This window comes from Procambarus clarkii, chromosome 91 (genome assembly GCF_040958095.1).
Source record: "Procambarus clarkii isolate CNS0578487 chromosome 91, FALCON_Pclarkii_2.0, whole genome shotgun sequence".
NCBI lineage: Eukaryota > Metazoa > Arthropoda > Malacostraca > Decapoda > Cambaridae > Procambarus > Procambarus clarkii.
In genome coordinates this window covers 1,036,627-1,063,038 of record NC_091240.1, presented here as the reverse complement: position 1 = coordinate 1,063,038, position 26,412 = coordinate 1,036,627, and the positions used below count along the sequence as shown (strand labels likewise).

At 45.4% G+C, this 26,412-nt stretch overlaps 1 protein-coding gene across 1 annotated transcript; it reads right to left on the bottom strand.

Moving 5' to 3' along the window:
- Positions 1-25,438, bottom strand: LOC138359511 (uncharacterized). Its single transcript, XM_069318846.1, has 3 exons — positions 25,319-25,438; positions 16,765-17,455; positions 1-71 (listed from the first exon to the last, which is right to left on the bottom strand). The coding sequence occupies exons 1-3, from the start codon at positions 25,436-25,438 to the stop codon at positions 1-3; spliced, it is 882 nt and encodes a 293-aa protein (XP_069174947.1).
- Between the last annotated feature and the right edge of the window lie 974 nt (positions 25,439-26,412).

Sequence of the window (26,412 nt, the reverse complement as noted above, 5' to 3'; positions counted from 1 at the left end):
CTAATTCTCACGACCTAATTCTCCAACAACTTTTGCAATGGAAATAGCTTTTAGTTTGTCAATTTTCCCAGCTGAAAATACAAAAAAGTATATGGAATGTATTCAACTTCCACTTGTTGAATGAAATATGTTGGTTCCAACTATCGTATCAATGTTGATGTCGACATTATCAAACACAAATTGAGAAAATTATTCAAGTGTCACTGTTGGTTCTGGGTGTTCAAGGGCTGATACTTCAAATAACTTAATTTCTTTATATGAAACGCCAAAACCTACGGCCGAGATGATATCCATAAGATATTTTTAACCAAGTACCATGCTTAACAATGCCCAAGACCAATTTGAAGGTAAGAACTGTGATGTTGACGTGATTTTAGTTTTCCGATGATCCTTAGTTCTTTTCTTTTTGTTCTTTAAAATGATTGTTTCCTGGAACAGATGGAGATATTTTGGTATGTCAATTTCAATAATATTGAGAAATGCAGATACTGAAGGTTATTTATCAATTTCACATAATTTGCATCTAATGACCTTTCTAACAATTTCTGCACCAGATTGAACTATACGAAGATGTTCTTCCTGTTCGCTCTTCCTTCGTGTATTGTGAAAATTGACCAAGAATCTTATGGCCAGTATTACGAAAACAAATGGCTAGTTCTCCATTATGTCCAGAAGTTAATGATATCTTCATCATAAATGATATGAAGCCATTTCATGATTGTTCTATCAGTTGGTATATAGTTTTTCAAATCCTGAAACACTTCATTCAATGAAAATTGACATTCTTCTTGATATATGAAGAAACATGTTGAACTGCTTCAATTACATGTTCATCTTCAGGTCTGCCACTTCTGTGATGTACATTTGTAGATTGCTTAAAGAATTTTACTGAACACAATCTATGAAAACTTCCCTCTGTTGCGAACAAGTCTGACATTACTGATTTGCAGTGCCACTTCTGAGCCCCACTTGTCATTCATTTTTTTTTTGCAGCCTCGAAAACACTGTTTTTAAAGAACTAACAAGGGAGCAGAGCTAGGGTAGTAGAACTGTTTGGATAGTAGACTTTTACAAAAGGAGCACATAAAACACATGTGCTAAGGAGCATGTGCTATATGCTTTCCAACTTCAGAATCACTTTTAAACATATGGATGGTGAAATAATTAAGAAACAATTGACAACTTTTGTGAGACCAAAACTGGAATATGCCGCATTTGTATGGTGCCCATATCTTGAGAGGCACATCAACAAGCTGGAAAAGGTGCAAAGCCATGCAACAAAAGTGTTCTGGGACTGGAAGACAAGAACTATGACGAGAGGCTAGAGGTGCTAAACTATGCCAAAGTTAGAAGATAGAAGAAAGTGGCAATATGATCACTATATACAAAATAGTAACATAACTCAACAAAATTTGATGAAGAAACACTCTTGATATCTAGAACTTCAAAAACAGGAGATCATAGTTAAGCTATGGAAACAAAGCTGTCCCCCAAAAATTATAAAATTAATTTTTACAAACAGTGCTGGATTGGTAGAACAAGATAAGGGAAGTGGTGGTGGATGCCAAAACCATCAGTAGTTTCAAAGTGTCATATGACAGAGTACTGTACTGGAAATATGGGACACCATAAGTGTAGCTCTCATCCTGTAACTACACTTAAGTAATTACAGAGTTTAATATAAATGCACTGCATCACATTTTAAGTGGTCTCTTGAGTTCCCTTTAAAAAAAAATTCCCGAAACATCTTGCCACAAAGTAAGCAATTCGTTTTTAAATCAAACAAATTGATACTTAACTTTCAAACACTGATTTTTAAGGAAGATTCTTTTCCTCTTGCTTTAACTACTTCAACACTGGTTTGTTCTCTGATATATGATTTTTGACATCTTTCATGCACAGAAACACTTATTAGCTCTTCAAGGAGAGTTATTTTAGTGTCACTTTTTGTTTACTTCATAGTCGTAATATTTTAAGTCCTCTTTTTTTTTAATTTCAATTTCATCATCATTTGACAGACTCCTCACAAATTAAATAATTTCAAATCCATTTCAAATGACTAAAATATTTTTCACTTACAGTAAAGTACTATTATTTGTTGATATAAAGGAGTAATACTGTACAATCAAACTGCTGTCCAGTCCTGAAAGATAGAATACTCAATGATTTACTAATATTATTAGGTTACCATTAGAGACTTTAAGTACTATATATTAAAGGACAGTATGGTAAAAAGAAAGAATGCAAATAAACAACATTTTAATGTACAAAGTCTAATCTACCTAGACATTAACGATAATCAGTTACTGTATATTCAGACCCTCTTTTTCGGAAACTGTTAACCCTACATAGAACATGCTAAAGATCATTTCTGTACAAAATTAGATTTCCTTTCAAAAAGTATTCATTGTCAATATAGCTAAAACTGACAGGAAACGAGAGATTTAATAAACACATTTTCAGTGCCACTTTTCCACGATGAGGGCTGAAGTTCGCCTCTTCCGAGGGGGATAACTCGGCATAGAATAAAGACTCATTATAAAGAATTTAATACAGTTTCCAGTTTTCTGGAAATTTTTCCAAATTGACATTTTTTGGGCTTGATTGGGCTAATATTGAATTTTCATTTGTCTGATAATGGTACAAAATTTGATAAAAATTACATTCTCCTTTCTTGAGGAGAAGAAAGTATTTTCTTTTAATTCTTTTTAATATACTGTACATTGAAATTTCTTTTTCAGTAAAGGTTGATGTAAGTGTTTTTAATGAAATTGTATAGTCTTTGTAGTTGAGTTATTGATGTCTTATTTACTAAGAAGCTGGTTGCCATAGACTGTGTGTTATGAACTCTACTGTATTTCAGTATTGGTATTTGTTAAATAGTACATGTACACAATATATTTCTAATGTTCATCCCAGTGCATACGAGTCGGCTAACATCTGTGGGCTCTTGCGGCTTTTCTCTAAGTGTTCTCCTCAGTGTCAATGCAAAACTAAATTAAACTTAAATGTTAAAACAATCTTGGGAGTAGTTTTAATTAGCAAAAAGACTTCATTGTTGTAATTTGATGTGTATCAAAATGTTTTAGAAAGTGCTTGACAAATTGGGACTAATCCTCATCTTACATTTTGTTGCATCCTCCATTTACTATTTTTCCAATTTCCTTTGCTATTATTGTTTTCAGTAAAAAAGAAGCGACAATAAGACATGTATTAATAATATTTTAACACAAATGACCTAAAATTATGTAATAAAGCTGTATAAAAAATCTGTACATTACAATATATGAGAGTAAATAAATACAATATATAAGAAAATTATATTACTTTGCAGTAAAGCTCCACTTGCCTAATGACCCTTGATTAGCCGAGTGAGGCATCATTTTGTGTGTGTACACTGCAGTGTCGGAAACATGCAGGAAGATCCGGCCTTTCACAATCATTGTGCTCTACCATTCTGACTAAATTATGGAAGCTTTAGAAGAAAAGAAGAAAACCAAAATATAGATGTATACATGGACTTTGCAAAGGTATTTGATAAATGGGACCATGGAGCAGCAGCCCGCAAAATAAGGTCCAATGGAATAACAGGTAAAGTTGGGCAATGGATATTCAAGTTTCTAAAAAGCAAGTCACAGAGTAACTGTAAACAAAACAAAATTAGTCTGAGCAGCTGAGAGGGTGCCTGATAGCCGAGTGTACAGCGTTTCGGAGTCCTGAGGTTCCGGGTTCGATCCCTGATGGAGGCAGAAACAAAAATGGGCAGAGTTTCTTATACCATGATACTTCTGTTCACCTAGCAGTAAATAGGTACCTGGGAGTTAGACAGCTGCTACGGGCTTCTTCCTGGGGGGGGGGGTTGTGCAACAAAAAGGAGGCTTGGTCAAGGACTGGGCCGCAGGGACACTTAGCCCTGAAATCATCTCAAGATACCCTCAAGGAGCACAGTGAAAAAGCATTGACCTCCAGACACTGTTCTTTCACCACTGTTGTATCCTCATATTACACACAAAAAATACAAAATATAACTTCATGTTGTCCTTTGATATTAAAATCATCATGAAAGTTGCCTCAATAGAAAAATCCTGCTTGGCAATTGAAAACAATGATATTCCAGTGATAAATTTTAGTTACATACGAAAATCAAATATCAACTAGATACAAAACACAATCAGTGCACGTAGAACAAAACATGTCAAAGATCTAGGAAAAATTTAGACTACCTAGTCTTTTTTCTCCCTGCAATTTCCGTTGTTGGAGTGAGGGGGGCGTGGTGGATGGCTGCTTGCGTGTTGCTCGATATGATGTAAATTTATTTGTCCTTTTTGAGCCTCGTGCTCTGCATTTTTTTCTTTTTTTTGTACACCGATTTTGCTGCACAACTTTTTCTTTTCCTCGTGTTTCTTTTTTCCCTCTCCACTTCTACTTTCTGGATGAAGCTTCCTGACCACTCACTTCCGATCTGAACAATTCTTTTGTTTGACTGTTGGAGGGCGAGTTGAGAAGGCACTCTGAGTGTGAAGGTACTTTTTAACCCGCACCCTAACCTTATAGGCTGCTCCGGGCTGCTTATCTCAACGTATTCCAGTCTTGTAAATCAACCCAAACTTCGAATATCCATTACATCAATTAACAAAATCTGGAAGTGAAATGTTAGGGACGTACCACAAGACAGGCAGCGCGGTCTAGTTCCCCGGTGAAGAGAAGTTAAGGTAAACAGAACCACAGTTAACTTCAACCACAGAAGTTAAACTCCACTTCTGTGGTTGGGTTGAGCTCCAAGGGCCCCTGTGGTGACTACCTTGTCTCTTGGTGTGGCTCCTCCTACTGTAACAATTGCACCAGTCATCTACCCTCCTTTATGGAGATCTTCAGCACCATCACCACGCTCTTCCTGCTTCCAGTACTACATTCCAGATCGTGCAGATCGGCATTCAATCCCCGACCGTCCAAGTGGTTGGACACCCTTCCTTTCCCCCGTCCCATCCCCCAATCCTTATCCTCATCTTGACCCCCCTTCCAAGTGCTATATAGTGGTAATGGCTTGACGCTTTCCCCTGATAACTCCCTTCCCTCGGCCCCGCTACGTGTCCTAAATTTGATATTATTGTCCCAATGACCCCCTATACCCACCCTGATGATGTGCATATCCATAAACACTTAGTTTGACTCAGTGGATTCCCAGGTTACTTTTAACTCCACTTTGACTGCCACACGGGACCAAAAAAAGTCAAAACTCCACCCCCGCAAGCACAACTAGGTGAGTACATGTGTAGTTGCAATCCTTCCCAGCAGGTTGTCACGCGCCTTGCTACTTTGTCCTGCCTTGGTGAGACCCCAGTTTGAGTGTTCAAAAACACCTTGTTAAATGCCAGTATTGGCACAGTTGTTCCCCCACAGCATGTTGCAATTGGTAATCATGACTTCAAAGACTGTCGAGGATATTAAATATAGCCTTGAGGTCTTGGGTTTCTTCATCCTCCACATTGACTCCTTTACTCGTCCCCTTCGTGGTTGTTGTTTTCGTCATCTTCGTATTGTTCAGATCACTTTTGATGGTAGGACCCTTACGTTATCCGTCATTCTTACTGGGGCAGATGCTTCGTTCAGGAGTAGTCCCCCTCCAAGCCTGTGCACAACATCGCACTAGGTGTTGGAAATTTGGACATGGTCACTTGAAGTGCACTAGTGAAAGGTCGCTTTGCCCCTTGTGTAGACATCCTGGTCATTCTAAGACGGTGCTCCTCTCCCAAAGCTTGCTGTATTATTAATTGCGGCGAGGCCCATCCTGTCTTCTGCACATGCATGCACCGTAAATTTAGACAAGTCATCCTCAACTTAAAACATCGTGACCGTAAATCTTTCCCCGAGGCAAGACATCAGGTCCGCAGTCATTTACAGGCCTTAAACCCCCCCCCCCCCCCCCGACACCTTTGCCAGCTCCACGTCTTCTGCTTCTCTGCGATTTCAAGCTAAGGTGTTCCTCGTGGTTTGCTGACCCGTATATCCACCCTTCCCTCCCGGTTTTGTGCTGCCCTTCGTCTTGGTGTAACTACTACACTTTTGTCTTCTTTATCCACTGTACTCTTCACCGTCAGTCCCCATTTTCTCCTCAGCTTTCTCCTACGTCTTTCGACTTTCCCCGACAACTGTCCATCCAGGTCAACATCCAACCTTCTCCCAGACGTTATTTTGTCCGCTCTCATTCTCCCTCGCCACCTGAGACTGTGGAGGCTGTTGCACAGTACACTGCTACTGGCACGCCTGTGTCTCGCAGTGAGAAACTTTAGCCTGGTTCCTTCCCTTCTTCCTTTCCAGCGAGTAAGAAAGCTTCAGTCCAGCCCCCTCTCTCCACTTCCGACTCTGTCCCGGCATCTCCTCTCATCTCGGAGACGGCTGACATCGCTATGGACACTGGTGCTGTCCTTGACCCAGAGCTCGCTGCTGCTTCCCTTGACCGCTCCTGCTGGTGTCTTCTGCCTCACCAGACCATGTCAGTTCGCCTATGCCATTACCAATCGCCCTCTCAACTACACTGTTTGCTAGATTTACACAATAATAATAATAATAAATAATAATAATCATTTATTATTTGCAAGAAGGTATGAGTTCCCTCCCTCCAGGGAGAGGGAGTTCACCCTCCAGGGGGCTGGAGGATGCAGGGGCCCGGCGCCAGGCTGGTTGCACCTGCGCGGGAGACTTATATGGCAAACACAGTAACAGGCTGGAGGTTAGTCATAGCCATCCCCCCATCCCCCACCCATCCCCTTTCTTCCTATCCTCCCCCTACCCCATTAGCCCCTCCATCCTCCCCCCATGAACCCCCCGCCCTCCTTTCTCCCCCATCCGCAGCCCCATGTTCATCCAGCACGAGACAGACGAGTTAGGAGAGAATGATTAAACCACGTAACAAATTCTCAGGGAGATGATAGGGCAGATACCCACACTACTTAGCACGCGCAGACACGCACGCGCCCTGACACACACACGCGCGCGCACACGTACGTTTTAAAAGAGAAAGAGACGATCAAGAAAGTGTGTTTGGAGTCAAAACCAGAAATGACCAACAACAAGCAGAAATCAGGCGAGCAATTAGGAAAGAATTGGTAACCAACAGTAAACTAGTACAAAAAACTGCAGATGGAAGTAAGTCCATAATAATTTGTGGGTGTTTAGAAAAGGAAATATCATCTAGGTTGGACAGAGAAGCAGAAGAGATGAAAATCACAGAAAATAGTTCTTTTAGAAGGCCTAAATTCAAAAGGAAAATGTCAATGAATTTAGGAGGATAGGAAAATATAAGAACGACAACAACCGCCCCGTAAGGGTGACATTTAATAGAGTGAAAAATGACGGAAGTGCTTAGAAATGCCAGGACATTGCAGTGTGATGAGGATGGCAAACTTTGGTCAATAAGGCAAGGCCTCCCAAAGGAAGACAGAAGAGCTGAAATTGAACTTCATTGAAGCAAAATATCTAAATTGGAATAGAAATGAAGAGATAATTTTTTCTTCTACAAAGTGTTAGAGACTGGAAAGCTAGTGAAATGTTACATAAAAACAAAACAACAAAATCATTAGAGGAAAGGGGAGTACAGGACAAAAGAAAGGAGAATGTTCCTGAAAATTGTACATACCAACATAGATGGAGTGAGATAAAAAATATTGGAACTGAAAATATATAATTCAGCACTAACAGAGACAAACTTTGAAGAAAATATTTTAAATAAGGTCATATTCCCAAGGGGCTACTTAGTGTGGAGACGTGACAGGAACACTAGGAAGGAGGAGGAGTGGCTGTGCTGGTGAAAGAACACCTGAAGGTAAGAGTGTTAATAGCTGAAACCCCTCGAGAAGTTGACAAAGGCACTGCAGGTCTGGAATCAGGATGATAAAGTGATAATCGTAAATGCCTACAGCCCGCCAGCAAGCAACACAGACAAAGGAGGAACTGGAGGACAAACGAGAGGACTTCATAATGGTCATGAGAGAGATTATAGTAAAAGCAGATAAAGATAAATCACGATTGCATCTACGAACAAGGTTTTGTTCATGTAAATGGCACAGGAGAAGGTGTGGAATGAGTTTGTGTTTAGTATGTTCAGGGATTTAAACATGGGGGGCTGAGTGTTGTCTGATAACCGAGTTTGTTATTGTTCTGATATCAGATTTTTGCTGGGTGGTGATGGGCTTGAGGTAGTTTGAAGTGGTTGAGCTCCATGCACAGATGCCGTATGTAAGATAGGGATAGATTAGTGCTTAGTATTATGAGAGGAGAACAGAGAGGGGGCACATAATATCTTATTTTAAAAGTATAACTACAGTATAACTACACATAAGGGGCATAACTGGCCGACCCCTCACAGTGTTCAAGAGAGAACTGGATAAGCACCTCCAAAGGATACCTGATCAACCAGGCTGTGACTCATACGTCAGGCTGCGAGCAGCGGCGTCCAACAGCCTGGTTGATCAGTCCGGCAACCAGGAGGCCTGGTCGAGGACCGGGCCGCGGGGACGTTTAGCCCCGAAATCATCGCAAGGTAACCATAATATAAGGATAAATAAATTCTAATTATACTTAATATTAATCAACTATGAGGATTCGTCCTCAATTCAGAAAAAATAACTTAAAGACTTTGAGTTAACAAACTTAAAAAAGCTGAAGTTTGTTAACTTAAAGCTGAAGACTAAGTTAACAAGCCCTTCTCAACGGTCTGTGTTAATCAAGAACATAACAGATACAAATAAGCGTTCATGATGCAGTGTGACGCCCACCACCATACCTGGCGCCGCCTCCCACGGCCCGCCTGCTGGCTTTAATATGGTACAGGAGATACGCCTATCATCAGGGTATTGGACTTGCCTGCATTGCTCTATAACAAGAGTTTGAGAGCAGCATGAGCTTGGGAACTCTTGAGAGACAGAATCGACGTTAATGTTCATTGCATTCCTTCCCCACCATGCAAACTTTCAGCTACCGATTTACTGCTAGGTGAACAGAGACATTAGGATAAAGGAAACATGCCCAACCATTTCTCAACTCACAATCGGTTTCCCGATTGCGAGTTGAGAACGAAGCCAACTTTACTATATGATCCTGATCACCAGTTGGCGCTAAATCGTAAAATATCTTACCAAATCACCCCATTATCGGGCCTGGAGTAACAATCCGCCCTCAGCTTAAATAGTCACATTGTAATTCTCTTCTGGACGACGATATCCCACTACTCTAAGGAAGAGTGTCTGTGTAACTCATTCTTAGGCTGTGTCCGTCCTAGTTGTGTCTGTACCAATTTTTTCATACTAGAAAATTGGCGTCTTAATATATATATATTAACACACGTTTCTATCATAGATTTGGATCTACAGTTAGGCCTAAGGTAAGTTATGTATTCAAGTTCAAGTATGTTTATTGAAACAAGAAAAAAAATACATCTCAAAGGGATAGAGTAGCTTAGGCTATTTCTACCTTCCCCTAAGGTTATGTATTTAGTTGCTGATTTGGGAGCCTCGACGGCACCTTGCCAGGGAATAATAATAATAATAATAATAATAATAATAATAACAGTGCCTCGTGGCCAGAACACACCGTTTGGTGTGTGTTCTTACTCTTACTTGTTAGACTCTTAGCGATCCCTGATTCCCGCAGGATAGGCGGACGCCGGACCCACACTCCGTACATAATCAATTGGAAGCCTCTGCTCTGTCCTCTTGAATAGTACATTACATTTTGACGAATAAATCCGATAAGTCCAAAACCCTGATGTATGTTTCAAATCATTTCAATAAAACAAAACGTTTCTGGCCGTTTCTAGCCAAGTTAATGGCTTTGCAAGAATGTAAGAAGACAACCCAATGTATTGTCTTGTATATAAAGAAATAAAAAATAAATGTACCTGTTCTCAGGTTGGAGATACTCTGGAGGTAATCACTTCAAAACAACTACGGAATTAGTGCTATTATTTTACTATTATCAAACCTATTCATGGTTCGGTTGGGTTTAGGTTAGGTTTAATTAAATTTTATGTTAATACTGTGTATTATTCTCAAACATGTGAAATATGCAATTCGAAAACTATTTGAGTATTCCCTGCGATTCCCTATTCCCAGTGACCCCAGACGATAGAGCCATCCGGTCCTCTGAACACCGGGTAGTTGAGGAAAACCCCAAGCCCGGTTGGGCAACAACACGGCAGCTTGTTTCTGTGACCTCCAACTGAGCACGGAGCAGACGCCCACCATCCCGAGGGTGGATGTCTGCACTGACAACAGGAGATGCCTTTTCACTCACAGGGTTAGAAAACCATGGAACCACCTACCTGCTGAAGCCGTGAACACTAACACTGTTAGGTTTTAAAATCCATCTGGAAAAAGATCATCAAGGCAAACGGTAGGACCTTCGAGATGCCGCCGGCTTCCGAGATGCCGCCGGCTTCCTGTCCTCGACGAGGACAGGAAGCCTCGACTTTTCCGAGCGTCGAGGAAAACAAAAACTCCGTTGAGCATGATTTGGTGTTGGAGTAATAAAGGCGTACTAACCTCTCAATGGGTATTAAGGCCATCAGAATAGCTTACTGGCCAGCCAGCAAGTATAATTTAGTTCAAAGCATAGTTCAGTATTAAAGTAAACTCACTCTATACACCCAGAAGCGGGAGACATCTTTGTTGGCAACTGTCAAGCTGTCCTCAGGCTAGGCTCGTTAATGCGGAAGCCGTCCCAAAAGTTGCATTCATTAATTTTAACACACTTTTATTAAAAATAGATTTCTCATATATACTTATTATATATAAATTTTAGTTTATAGTTAGGCACAGGTTGGGTCAGGTGTTTAGGTTCGTTTGCCGATTATTTGTATTTGAAGTACGTGGTTGAATAGAAACATTTGCAGCGCTGTGATTAAAACAACTTGGGGGATCTCGCCCCCCCCCCCGGGTACTGCATCTGAATTTCATTATTATTTTCATCCCAATTAAAAATTAAGTTTCTATTTAAGTTCAGTACTTTTATTTAATTACTAAACACATCACTGAAGTGCATGTTTGATTTTTTATATATTTGTTTAATTTTCTGCGACTAACTTTATATTTATAAATCTTGAAGAGTGGCGACAAACTAGTTGCTTTCTGAGCAACATATTAATCCAGCTGGGCCCACATGCAGGCGGGAAGCCACAACCTGCCAACATACCCCAGCTGGGCAGCCCACATGCAGGCGGGAAGCCACGACCTGCCAACATACCCCAGCTGGGCATCCCACATGCAGGCGGGAAGCCACAACCTGCCAACATACCCCAGCTGGGCATCCCACATGCAGGCGGGAAGCCACGACCTGCCAACATACCCCAGCTGGGCTGCCCACATGCAGGCAAGAAGCCATGACCTGCCAACATACCCCAGCTGGGCTGCCCACATGCAGGCAGGAAGCCACGACCTGCCAACATACCCCAGCTGGGCTGCCCACATGCAGGCGGGAAGCCACGACCTGCCAACATACCCCAGCTGGGCAGCCTACATGCAGGCGGGAAGCCACGACCTGCCAACATGCCCCAGCTGGGCAGCCCACATGCAGGCGGGAAGCCACGACCTGCCAACATACCCCAGCTGGGCTGCCCACATGCAGGCGGGAAGCCACGACCTGCCAACATACCCCAGCTGGGCTGCCCACATGCAGGCGGGAAGCCACAACCTGCCAACATACCCCAGCTGGGCTGCCCACATGCAGGCGGGAAGCCACAACCTGCCAACATACCCCAGCTGGGCTGCCCACATGCAGGCGGGAAGCCACGACCTGCCAACATACCCCAGCTGGGCTGCCCACATGTAGGCAGGAAGCCACGACCTGCCCACATGCCCACAAGTTCACAATATACGAGGCTTGGGAACTGCAAATCAATTTAAATGTTTAATAGAATACAACTGCTTGCGGGAGTTATGTACCCAGCAGAATGTCCGAGTGTCTGTTCATAACCAGTTTATGACGAATGTTTATGTTCCCGTAATGGTCGGCCAGCAGTTGTTTATGGCCATATATTGTAGTTGTAGATTGTTGCTACAAGATACAGTAAAGTCAGAGAAATTGTTTTTTAATAAATAGCGGGGAGCCGGTCGGCCGAGCGGATAGCACGCTGGAATTGTAATCCTGTGGTCCTGGGTTCGATCCCAGGCGCCGGCGAGAAACAATGGGCATTTCTTTTTTCTTTCACCCTATGCCCCTGTTACCTAGCAGTAAAATAGGTACCTGGGTGTTAGTCAGCTGTCACGGGCTGCTTCCTGGGGGTGGAGGCCTGGTCGAGGACCGGGCCGCGGGGACACTAAAGCCCCGAAATCATCTCAAGATACCCTCTCTCTCCTTACTTTGGGATGACCTACTTCTAGTTTCCCTTTATGATATATTGCAGGTCGGTCGACAGCAGGCATAATTTTCTCTCTCTCTCTCTCTCTCTCTCTCTCTATATATATATATATATATATATATATATATATATATATATATATAATATATGTAATGTCGTACCTAGTAGCCAGAACGCACTTCTCAGCCTACTATGCAAGGCCTGATTTGCCTAATAAGCCAAGTTTTCATGAATTATTTGTTTTTCGACTACCTAACCTACCTAACCTAACTTTCTCGGCTACCAAACCTAACCTAAAAAAATAGGTTAGGTTAGGTAGGGTTGGTTAGGTTCGGTCATATATCTACGTTAATTTTAACTCCAATAAAAAAAATTCACCTCATACATAATGAAATGGGTAGCTTTATCATTTCATAAGAAAAAAATTAGAGAAAATATATTAATTCAGGAAAACTTGGCTTATTAGGCAAATCGGGCCTTGCATAGTAGGCTGACAAGTGCGTTCTGGCTACTAGGTACGACATATATATATATATATATATATATATATATATATATATATATATATATATATATATGTATATATATATGTATAAGTTCGTCTACAGATAAACATTTATTTAAAAAATACAGAGTAAAAAACAACATCACAGTATTATCAGGTCCAACAAGCTATCATCACTCTTATATAATGTCAGTGCTACAACAAATAAACTGTGCTAGGCTGCTGCTCAATCTTCGCCAGCAACCTTCTGTCCCCTCTCATCGTCTGGGCTAAACTACTTGCATATAATTTAACTCAAACAAGAAAATATTAACGTTCTCACCATGTACGTTTGTTTCAGCAGTATATAGGTACCTGGGGGTTAAGACAGCTGCTACGGGCTGCTTCCTGGGGATGTGTAACAAAAAGGAGGCTTAGTCGAGGACCGGGCCGCGGGGGCGCTAAGCCCCGAAATCATCTCAAGATAACCTGCACTGCGTCATTCATCCCATATGAATTCATGCACTCCCTCAAACAATAATTGTGTCCATATAACTCTGTATTACGTCCTGAGGCCCACCAATAAGACCATCCATCAATGGGTCCACATATTAGGTAGGTACTCCTGCAGCCTCTTCAATATTTAGGCAGACGACGAGTCACAATAACGTGGCTAAAGTAAGTTGACCAGACCACACACTAGAAGGTGAAGGGACGACGACGTTTCGGTCCGTCCTGGACCATTCTCAAGTCGACGCAATATTACTCTTCAATATTACGGCTGCTTCGAACAACAACAAAACACGTCCGCCAAGTACCACTGCTACTTGAAGTTCCACCATATACATGAAGTTCCTCAACACAGGCTTCACCATACACTTGAAAATCGACCATATAAAGTTCTATTACTCTACCTCCTAAGCACAGTTCGCCATACACAAAGTTCACCAGACGCAAAAGGATGTCGTGGCGACACTTGTCCAACGACGCACAAATATGGCGCCCTGCCCGGTCGTCCACACATTTATCTTGGAGGTGCCACTATCAGATCCTACCCGTCATGACTTGAGTGAGAGAAGTCAGGCAACAGGTGCCATACAGGGACACCTGCCCAATTTATCCACTGCGACCACCCAATAGGCTCCAGGCCGCCCCTATATCGTTACCACGATAACTGAACACGTTACACGTCGTCCTCTAACAGCTTCCTCACACGTTGGTCACGTCGCTTATCACCAATTCTTCACCATGAGCTACAAACGTCCTTCTTCATTACGAGGCCACGACGTACGTCCGTCTCCGTCGACTCGCAAAACTCAAGTGAGGTCTTAAGACCTCCACCCACGTCGCGTGTCGTACCATACTGTCGACATCTTATCTTACCTCGTTTCCTTAAGATGCTCGCCTTCTCAGTCACAATCACTGACCTTTGCTTGGTTTAATCCATACACCTGACTCCTATATCTGGTCAGGTGGGTAATGACTCTCACAAAGGCAGGTCTACCTCATTAGGCTACCTGGAGGCTCATACTCCCCCCGTCACTCTGGCTCACAGTACACTTGTCCTGAGCTCGATTTTTGAGCAGAATGAGACATCCCTACACCTGATGCCTCTGTTCACCAAGCGGTAAATAGGCACCCGGGAGTTAGGCAGCTATTATGGGTTGCATCCTGCGGAGGGTCACAGTCTAGGGCAAGGTTGACTTGGATAATAATCTGAGGGTTGGATAATGATCGAAGATTGACTTGGATAATAATCTTACCTCTTACATATTACGTATGCAAGATGGACGACATAAGAACGCTCGTGTGGGCAGAGAAGGTAGACTGGGTACACCGGGTTACTGTAGACTCTTGAGATCTTCTAGCTATAAAGTTATGGGCTACACCCACAGTTTACACCCAGACACGCTGCACTGTGCAGGAAATAAAGCCTGAGGACTCTGCAGAAACTATATGGGGACAAGGGGCTGAAGGGAGAGAGAGAGAGCGTCTAACTGTAGTAGAGAGAGAGTTAAAGATTTTTTTGTGGGTTCTCTGGCGCAGTGGATTACATCTTCAACTCTCAGTCGAGGATCGTAGGTGAATCGACCCCCCCCCCCACGTGTCGGGACAGAGGCTCCCCGACCCTGGGGAAGCGGGATGGAGTCTCAACAGGGTGGAAGCCAGAAACTATGTGTGCCTCTAGAAACAATAACTGGCGTATTCTTCTGGACTTCAGCTACTGAGGAACTGACTGGACCTCATGAAGAAGAAACCCAGTAACAGGAGGAGGTTGTGGAGGTGGTCGAAGGCTGCCTCTTAACTCAAATTGTAAAGAGGCTCACCAGGGACAGACAATTTCTGAACAAGGTGCTAGCCCACAAGGGAAGGTTGATCAACGATGAGGAAATTGAGAACGAGTTGCGAAATAGTGACCACTGGGAGATAAGATTTGGGTCCGCAAGGATGACTTGTGCAAGAAATAATAACAATATCAGGCTTCAGGGTCTTCAGTATGTAAACTATGACCACTCGAGACTCCATCTTACACGAGTAGAGTTTGGCAACCTGGTCAGAGATCAGGACCTCGTCTGAAAAAAACCGGACCATGGCTGGTATGACGGTGGACGTAGAATACACTATCTTCACTATTTCTGGTGCCTAAGGAGGTTTAAGCGACGTGAATACCGGCCTCCTTCCATGAGGCCGGTATCCACATCTGTACATAAAACGCTACAATTTCTAACTTATATTTCATACATTAAAACTAGTCACTCACACTTGGATAAGATCGGCAGCGATGGTGTCCGTGTGGCGGAGCAGCGGTGCTCGTGTCGTCGAGCAGTAGGGGCGGCGCCCCTGAAGACTGCGGCGTAATCACAAGGAAAGGAACAGGTCTGCCCCAGAGAAATACTGCTTGACATAAACTTTGCCTCCTACGCCCTTAAGTCCCCTATCATTAGTTCTTCCACGGGATTGATAATGGTATGTCAGTATGTATGGATATTATAGCATGTGAAAGCTTATTGAGGAGAGACTCCAACACGAAAGAGAGAGAGAGAGAGAGAGAGAGAGAGAGAGAGAGAGAGAGAGAGAGAGAGAGAGAGAGAGAGAGAGAGAGAGAGAGAGAGAGAGAGAGACAGAGACAGAGAGAGAGAGAGAGAGAGACAGAGACAGAGAGAGAGAGAGACAGAGACAGAGAGAGAGAGAGACAGACAGAGAGAGAGAGAGACAGACAGAGAGAGAGAGAGACAGAGACAGAGACAGAGAGAGAGACAGAGACAGAGACAGAGACAGAGAGACAGAGACAGAGAGACAGAGAGACAGAGAGAGAGACAGAGAGAGACAGACAGACACAGAGACAGACAGACACAGAGACAGACAGACACAGAGACAGACAGACACAGAGACAGACAGACACAGAGACAGACAGACACAGAGACAGACAGACACAGAGACAGACAGACACAGAGACAGACAGACACAGAGACAGACAGACACAGAGACAGACAGACACAGAGACAGACAGACACAGAGACAGACAGACACAGAGACAGACAGACACAGAGACAGACAGACACAGAGACAGACAGACACAGAGACAGACAGACACAGAGACAGACAGACACAGAGACAGACAGACACAGAGACAGACAGACACAGAGACAGACAGACACAGAGACAGACAGACACAGAGACAGACAGACACAGAGACAGACAGACACAGAGACAGACAGACACAGAGACAGACAGACACAGAGACAGACAGACACAGAGACAGACAGACACAGAGACAGACAGACACAGAGACAGACAGACACAGAGACAGACAGACACACCCCCCTCAACATGGATGATGTAGCAGCCGTCCAGGTGAGTGCCCAACTGGAGGTTCCCGCCTCCCCGGTGTACACTAGTGGCACCCGTCCTCTGCTGCCTCTCTCACGTGTAAGCTGCCGCCTCACCCACCTCCGGTGTTGAGGGCCCCCGGGGAGCTGGGTGTTGAGGGGGCCCCCGGGAGCTGGGTGTTGAGGGGGCCCCCGGGGAGCTGGGTGTTGAGGGGCCCCCGGGGAGCTGGGTGTTGAGGGCCCCCGGGGAGCTGGGTGTTGAGGGCCCTCGGGGAGCTGGGTGTTGAGGGGGCCCCCGGGGAGCTGGGTGTTGAGGGGGCCCCCGGGGAGCTGGGTGTTGAGGGGGCCCCCGGGGAGCTGGGTGTTGAGGGCCCCCGGGGAGCTGGGTGTTGAGGGGCCCCAGGGGAGCTGGGTGTTGAGGGGCCCCCGGGGAGCTGGGTGTTGAGGGGCCCCCGGGGAGCTGGGTGTTGAGGGGCCCCCGGGGAGCTGGGTGTTGAGGGGGCCCCCGGGGAGCTGGGTGTTGAGGGGGCCCCCGGGGAGCTGGGTGTTGAGGGGGCCCCCGGGGAGCTGGGTGTTGAGGGGGCCCCCGGGGAGCTGGGTGTTGAGGGGGCCCCCGGGGAGCTGGGTGTTGAGGGGGCCCCCGGGGAGCTGGGTGTTGAGGGCCCCCCTGGAAGGCCTGCTGAAGGAGACCTCCAGAGCCCGCGTGGGCTCGGCGTGACCTCCCGCCACGTCAGTTGGGGCCGTATTTGGCCACGGGCGCCTGGCCGATACCAAAAACTTACCGGTTGGCTAATGCCGAGAAACTGCATCGAAATGGCAGTGCGCAGAGGTGGAAGGGAGAGAAAATGAGGCAGGTGTTGCCGAGGACGTGGGCGAGGCCCGAGCGGCAGCGGGAAGAAACAGCTGTGGTGGAAATGTGGGCCTGCGGGTCGCTCCAATCAACAGCCTTGTGGATCAAGCTCTCTGAAATCAGGTCTGGCCTCGGGCCGGGCTTGGAGTAGAACAACTCCCAGAACCCAAAGGAATATGTTAAAAACTACGCGTGTTTGGATGGATAGGCTCTATCCATCTATGCAATACGACCATTACTCTCTCTAGTTATTGAACGCAAATTTTTTAGTTTTGAATGGTCTCTGGAAGTTATTATGAACATTTAGAGGCCTTGGATGTCAAGGAGCTTGCCTGTTGTGCCCCTGGTCCAGGGCGGAGGCTTCGTAAACACGGTGTAGGATATACTAAACATGCACTCATTGGGGTGTGTTCAGGTGTAGCCACACCCAGCACAGTCCCAGACGTGTACAGGTGTAGCCACACCCAGCACGGTCCCAGATGTGTTCAGGTGTAGCCACACCCAGCACAGTCCCAGATGTGTTCAGGTGTAGCCACACCCAGCACAGTCCCAGACGTGTTCAGGTGTAGCCACACCCAGCACAGTCCCAGACGTGTACAGGTGTAGCCACACCCAGCACGGTCCCAGATGTGTTCAGGTGTAGCCACACCCAGCACGGTCCCAGATGTGTTCAGGTGTAGCCACACCCAGCACAGTCCCAGACGTGTTCAGGTGTAGCCACACCCAGCACGGTCCCAGACGTGTACAGGTGTAGCCACACCCAGCACAGTCCCAGACGTGTACAGGTGTAGCCACACCCAGCACGGTCTCAGGTCAGTCCTAACCACCCCTTGAAGATACAAAAGATTGAAAACATATGTTCCAATATACAAATATGTCTCCCAATTTTACCAACATTAAAAAATGTCATGGGAAGAACATGAGCACACAGCTACAACACTCGCGCTGCCCTCAGGTGTGTTTATTTACACTTAGGAAGCCCACGAGGTCCGGATACGTAACATCAACACACATATGTTTAACACCTATAGAGTTGCTTTCTTGTGAAACCACCGTGTCTGAGGGGCGCCACCCTGAGAGACTTGTGATGCTGGTCTGTTCTAACTCTGTCATTCAAAGGTGATGTTTACAAACAAGCGGAGGGCCCTATATTGAACCCGTTGGATTTTCAGTTGGATGGTTTTCGTGGTTAGGTCAGTGGGAATATGGGGATCCTAGCGTTAGTGTAATGATCTTTTTATGTCGGTGGAGCTTGGTCAGGGCTTGTCTGAATTTTAGTATTGCCAAGGAGCTTTTGGCTATTGCTGATTACTCATTGACGAACTTGGAGTCGAGTAGTCTGTTGAACAGGGCCGGATTAACTGTCTGTTGAACAGGGCCGGATTAACTGTTGAACAGGGCCGCATTAACTGTCTGTTGAACAGGGCCGGATTAACTGTCTGTTGAACAGGGCCGGATTAACTGTCTGTTGAACAGGGCCGGATTAACTGTCTGTTGAACAGGGCCGGATTAACTGTCTGTTGAACAGGGCCGGATTAACCGTCTGTTGAACAGGGCCGGATTAACCGTCTGTTGAACAGGGCCGGATTAACCGTCTGTTGAACAGGGCCGGATTAACCGTCTGTTGAACAGGGCCGGATTAACCGTCTGTTGAACAGGGCCGGATTAACCGTCTGTTGAACAGGGCCGGATTAACCTTACAGCAAAAGTAACACTTGCTACGGGCTCCTTATTTTCGAGGGTCACACACTATATACTCGTAGTTGCACCGTGTGATAACTGACAATTCTTGGGGTTCTTGTTATCCAAATGTAGAAAATGCCTCGCGTACCTACTCCTCAACTCATGGTTACCAAGTGCAGTGGAGAACGCTCTTTTTCAAAACTGAAAATGATTAATAATTAACTCTGGAGCATCATGGGTCAAAATAGATTGAACAATCTCACTCCAATCACCATTGAACGTGAACTGCGTGAAAGAGACATTTCCAGTATCAGCAACAAATTGCTCATGTTAAATCTAGACAATTTTAATTGCAATTTTGTTACTTTTGGCAACTTAAAAAATACAGCTACATGTAACTGTATTACTGAGGTGCCAGACATTTCTCACTATCTACCTGTATAGCAAATGAAAAAATAATTACTTTTATATGCAAGTCAATGACTTGTATTTTATTATTTGTGTCTTTTTTTAATTTAGTGTCCGTTACAACATGTACTACAGGCCCCGCACTAGCTTAATCCGTCCGTTACAAGATGTACTACAGGCCCCGCACTAGCTTAATCCGTCCGTTACAACATGTACTACAGGCCCCGCACTAGCTTAATCCGTCCGTTACAACATGTACTACAGGCCCCGCACTAGCTTAATCCGTCCGTTACAAGATGTACTACAGGCCCCGCACTAGCTTAATCCGTCCGTTACAAGATGTACTACAGGCCCCGCACTAGCTTAATCCGTCCGTTACAACATGTACTACAGGCCCCGCACTAGCTTAATCCGTCCGTTACAAGATGTACTACAGGCCCCGCACTAGCTTAATCCGTCCGTTACAAGATGTACTACAGGCCCCGCACTAGCTTAATCCGTCCGTTACAAGATGTACTACAGGCCCCGCACTAGCTTAATCCGTCCGTTACAAGATGTACTACAGGCCCCGCACTAGCTTAATCCGTCCGTTACAAGATGTACTACAGGCCCCGCACTAGCTTAATCCGTCCGTTACATGTACTACAGGCCCCGCACTAGCTTAATCCGTCCGTTACAAGATGTACTACAGGCCCCGCACTAGCTTAATCCGTCCGTTACAACATGTACTACAGGCCCCGCACTAGCTTAATCCGTCCGTTACAACATGTACTACAGGCCCCGCACTAGCTTAATCCGTCCGTTACAAGATGTACTACAGGCCCCGCACTAGCTTAATCCGTCCGTTACAAGATGTACTACAGGCCCCGCACTAGCTTAATCCGTCCGTTACAACATGTACTACAGGCCCCGCACTAGCTTAATCCGTCCGTTACAAGATGTACTACAGGCCCCGCACTAGCTTAATCCGTCCGTTACAAGATGTACTACAGGCCCCGCACTAGCTTAATCCGTCCGTTACAAGATGTACTACAGGCCCCGCACTAGCTTAATCCGTCCGTTACAACATGTACTACAGGCCCCGCACTAGCTTAATCCGTCCGTTACAACATGTACTACAGGCCCCGCACTAGCTTAATCCGTCCGTTACAAGATGTACTACAGGCCCCGCACTAGCTTAATCCGTCCGTTACAAGATGTACTACAGGCCCCGCACTAGCTTAATCCGTCCGTTACAAGATGTACTACAGGCCCCGCACTAGCTTAATCCGTCCGTTACAAGATGTACTACAGGCCCCGCACTAGCTTAATCCGTCCGTTACAAGATGTACTACAGGCCCCGCACTAGCTTAATCCGTCCGTTACAACATGTACTACAGGCCCCGCACTAGCTTAATCCGGCCGTTACAACATGTACTACAGGCCCCGCACTAGCTTAATCCGTCCGTTACAAGATGTACTACAGGCCCCGCACTAGCTTAATCCGTCCGTTACAACATGTACTACAGGCCCCGCACTAGCTTAATCCGTCCGTTACAACATGTACTACAGGCCCCGCACTAGCTTAATCCGTCCGTTACAAGATGTACTACAGGCCCCGCACTAGCTTAATCCGTCCGTTACAACATGTACTACAGGCCCCGCACTAGCTTAATCCGGCCGTTACAACATGTACTACAGGCCCCGCACTAGCTTAATCCGTCCGTTACAACATGTACTACAGGCCCCGCACTAGCTTAATCCGTCCGTTACAACATGTACTACAGGCCCCGCACTAGCTTAATCCGTCCGTTACAACATGTACTACAGGCCCCGCACTAGCTTAATCCGTCCGTTACAACATGTACTACAGGCCCCGCACTAGCTTAATCCGTCCGTTACAAGATGTACAACAGGCCCCGCACTAGCTTAATCCGTCCGTTACAACATGTACTACAGGCCCCGCACTAGCTTAATCCGTCCGTTACAACATGTACTACAGGCCCCGCACTAGCTTAATCCGTCCGTTACAACATGTACTACAGGCCCCGCACTAGCTTAATCCGGCCGTTACAACATGTACTACAGGCCCCGCACTAGCTTAATCCGTCCGTTACAACATGTACTACAGGCCCCGCACTAGCTTAATCCGTCCGTTACAACATGTACTACAGGCCCCGCACTAGCTTAATCCGGCCGTTACAACATGTACTACAGGCCCCGCACTAGCTTAATCCGTCCGTTACAACATGTACTACAGGCCCCGCACTAGCTTAATCCGTCCGTTACAACATGTACTACAGGCCCCGCACTAGCTTAATCCGTCCGTTACAACATGTACTACAGGCCCCGCACTAGCTTAATCCGTCCGTTACAAGATGTACTACAGGCCCCGCACTAGCTTAATCCGTCCGTTACAACATGTACTACAGGCCCCGCACTAGCTTAATCCGTCCGTTACAACATGTACTACAGGCCCCGCACTAGCTTAATCCGTCCGTTACAACATGTACTACAGGCCCCGCACTAGCTTAATCCGTCCGTTACAACATGTACTACAGGCCCCGCACTAGCTTAATCCGTCCGTTACAACATGTACTACAGGCCCCGCACTAGCTTAATCCGTCCGTTACAACATGTACTACAGGCCCCGCACTAGCTTAATCCGTCCGTTACAACATGTACTACAGGCCCCGCACTAGCTTAATCCGTCCGTTACAAGATGTACTACAGGCCCCGCACTAGCTTAATCCGTCCGTTACAAGATGTACTACAGGCCCCGCACTAGCTTAATCCGTCCGTTACAAGATGTACTACAGGCCCCGCACTAGCTTAATCCGTCCGTTACAAGATGTACTACAGGCCCCGCACTAGCTTAATCCGTCCGTTACAACATGTACTACAGGCCCCGCACTAGCTTAATCCGGCCGTTACAAGATGTACTACAGGCCCCGCACTAGCTTAATCCGTCCGTTACAAGATGTACTACAGGCCCCGCACTAGCTTAATCCGTCCGTTACAACATGTACTACAGGCCCCGCACTAGCTTAATCCGTCCGTTACAAGATGTACTACAGGCCCCGCACTAGCTTAATCCGTCCGTTACAAGATGTACTACAGGCCCCGCACTAGCTTAATCCGTCCGTTACAACATGTACTACAGGCCCCGCACTAGCTTAATCCGTCCGTTACAAGATGTACTACAGGCCCCGCACTAGCTTAATCCGTCCGTTACAAGATGTACTACAGGCCCCGCACTAGCTTAATCCGTCCGTTACAAGATGTACTACAGGCCCCGCACTAGCTTAATCCGGCCGTTACAACATGTACTACAGGCCCCGCACTAGCTTAATCCGTCCGTTACAACATGTACTACAGGCCCCGCACTAGCTTAATCCGGCCGTTACAACATGTACTACAGGCCCCGCACTAGCTTAATCCGTCCGTTACAAGATGTACTACAGGCCCCGCACTAGCTTAATCCGTCCGTTACAAGATGTACTACAGGCCCCGCACTAGCTTAATCCGTCCGTTACAAGATGTACTACAGGCCCCGCACTAGCTTAATCCGTCCGTTACAACATGTACTACAGGCCCCGCACTAGCTTAATCCGTCCGTTACAAGATGTACTACAGGCCCCGCACTAGCTTAATCCGGCGCTGCTGGTCTTATCGTAGCCTACCTTGAGGCTACCTTGAGGTGCTTCCGGGGCTTAGTGTCCCCGCGGCCCGGTCGTCGACCAGGCCTCCTGGTTGCTGGACTGATCAACCAGGCTGTTAGACGCGGCTGCTCGCAGCCTGACGTATGAGTCACAGCCTGGTTGATCAGGTATCAGGTATCAGCCTAGGTCGGAGCTGGAAATCTTGACGGCCATAGAATTGGATTTTTGGATTTCCGGGAGTTGGATTTTGACTTCAAGGTAATTTTCTTCATCAATCTTGTGTACTGGAATGTTATTAATTTGATGGGTTGCTGTGTCCCAAAAATGCTGAAGTCAAGGTACACAACATCACAAACCATTCAGCTGTCGACTGCCTCAACTATGCTGGAATATAATGATAACATATTGAACAAATCCATGGGGGTCTCCTCTGATCTTAACCCCACCTGCCCTTTCTAGTGAGATTTTATTTCTTCTACCACAGACGTGGCCACACATTCACAAATGCTAACCGACATATATACATTTTCTTCTGTCCTCCATGGACAGGGGTAAGAGATTTGTTAAACATATTGCTCAGTGATTTATTGAACAACCACAGAAGGTAATTGCAGTGCTCATAAAATGATAATATAACCTACATGCAGAAATGCATAAACACACAGATTTACGTCTGCCTTAATTAAAAAGTCTTCGATGTGCCTTTTTACACGTCATTAATGTACGTTTACGAAGGTGAAATGCAATTCTGAGCAGCTTCCACATCCATTGTATTGAGAATGGTAGACAGCCTATTGTTCTTATTTAAATCTTGTCATGGTTGGCTGTGATTCTCTATTTTCTTTCCCATGTCGCAGTTAAGAGTTTTAGAGTTTCGCAGCAGGATGGAGTGCTCTAGCAGTGTACCCTTGTACTGGGGGTATTAGTGGCCCAGTAGTGTACCCTTGTACTGAGGGTATTAGTGGTCCAGTAGTGTACCCTTGTACTGAGGGTATTAGTGGTCCAGTAGTGTACCCTTGTACTGAGGGTATTAGTGGTCCAGTAGTGTACCCTTGTGCTGAGGGTATTAGTGGTCCAGTACTGTACCCTTGTACTGAGGGTATTAGTGGCCCAGTAGTGTGCCCTTGTACTGGGGGTATTAGTGGCCCAGTAGTGTACCCTTGTACTGGGGGTATTAGTGGTCCAGTAGTGTACCCTTGTACTGAGCGTATTAGTGGTCCAGTACTGTACCCTTGTACTGAGGGTATTAGTGGCCCAGTAGTGTGCCCTTGTACTGAGGGTATTAGTGGTCCAGTAGTGTACCCTTGTACTGAGGGTATTAGTGGTCCAGTAGTGTGCCCTTGTACTGAGGGTATTAGTGGTCCAGTAGTGTGCCCTTGTACTGAGGGTATTAGTGGTCCAGTAGTGTGCCCTTGTACTGGGGGTATTAGTGGCCCAGTAGTGTGCCCTCGTACTGAGGGTATTAGTGGCATAGCAGCGTACCCTCGACACACTTGCAGATACAAGAACATTGATTGATTATTATTGGTAATTAAAACCTGCCTGATGATTGATGTCAGTAGTTCCTAACCGGGGGTCCGTGGGCCCTATGGGGTCCATGAGGCCAAAAGGGGCCCATTGACCGCAAGGAGCCCATGAAAGAATTTCAGGGGGTCCATTGGACTAATACTCTGTATTGTATTGTCCTCTATCAAAATAAGAACCACTTATGAGTGCTGAACTGACTGTATCTCCTTGTTAACTTGCAATTTTAAACGAGAATAATACAGGGCTTGTGACGTATGAATGTATTTGTCGTACCAACGATACATTTTGTTAGCAAGATTATTTTTGTTTGTACCAGGGACCACAGGCAAAGGCGCCGCGGTTGTGACGGGAAGTGTCTCAAAAGATTTGACTTTAGTGAAATCTTAAATGAAAGAATTTAGTAATCTATAACACTATGACATTTCACATAAGCGTTTCATTAACACACAATCCATTAAGTCTAAAGAAAATAGATCAAAATTTTTGAGGTTTAAAATATTATGATTAGTTTTTTTTTGTTATTTTGGCATGATAAGCGCTTACAGTTTCTGCTAATTCTGAATTCTTATATTTTAATGAATCATATAGTATTGTGAGATCTTTGTGGGTGTTGATGTTGGCAGACACAATGAACCCTTTTCTTTGATGAAGATCCTGACCCATGTTGGGCATGTATTCTTTGATGAAGATCCTGACCCATGTTGGGCATGTATTCTTTGATGAAGATCCTGACCCATGTTGGGCATGTATTCTTTGATGAAGATCCTGACCCCATGTTGGGCATGTATTCTTTGATGAAGATCCTGACCCATGTTGGGCATGTATCCAACAACAATTACTGGTAAAATTGGATGAAGCAAACCCCAAGCATCTAGCCTCCAGCCTCGTACAGACAGACATACATTTCCCATTTTTTGGTACAGATCTACATTGCTTGGTCCAATTCAATGAAGCCTTATTTATTTAATAGGACTATATGTTTCTCTGCAGTCATCTTGAGATTGTTATTGTTGGCACCGGAGGCAGCTACTGTGCACCCCCACACTCATCCTGCGACTGGTAACACACAGGATTACTAAGGTCATCTGGAAATGTATAACATACAGTGTCCCGAACCGTCTGATCAGTTAGGCTACTATAGTATGCAGCTGGCACGCCAACACCCATCACGTCCTGGCTAATGAGGCTCCTATTGCAGGATGTTGTTCCGTTAACGTCTCGCATACATACTAGTAGAATGTTGAAGAGTCGTGGAGTATATTTATTAATGTGTCTAATTTTACCTTGGGCAGCCTGGCATGGCACTGTATCTTAAGCCTCGCACTGTCTCTTTCATCCCCGTGAGCCCCATAATCTGGTGTGCGGTGTACCAGCACCAAGCCTTCCATTCTTCATGTAGAGATTAAAGATCTCTCGTCTTTGTTCAAGAGAGATCACTTGAAGGGCTTTGAGGCGCTCACAGTAATTTAGTTAATTTGTTGATTGTATGCCAACAGCATAATATTTATGTATTTTATGGTTCAGCTATTGCAGCTGCTATTGAAAGATAAGACAAGCAGAGAACTGAGTACAGCATAGCTGACAGTCCCTGGAGGCGCAGGTGGGAACACGCCTAGCCTCGCGAAAGATTTGGGCCG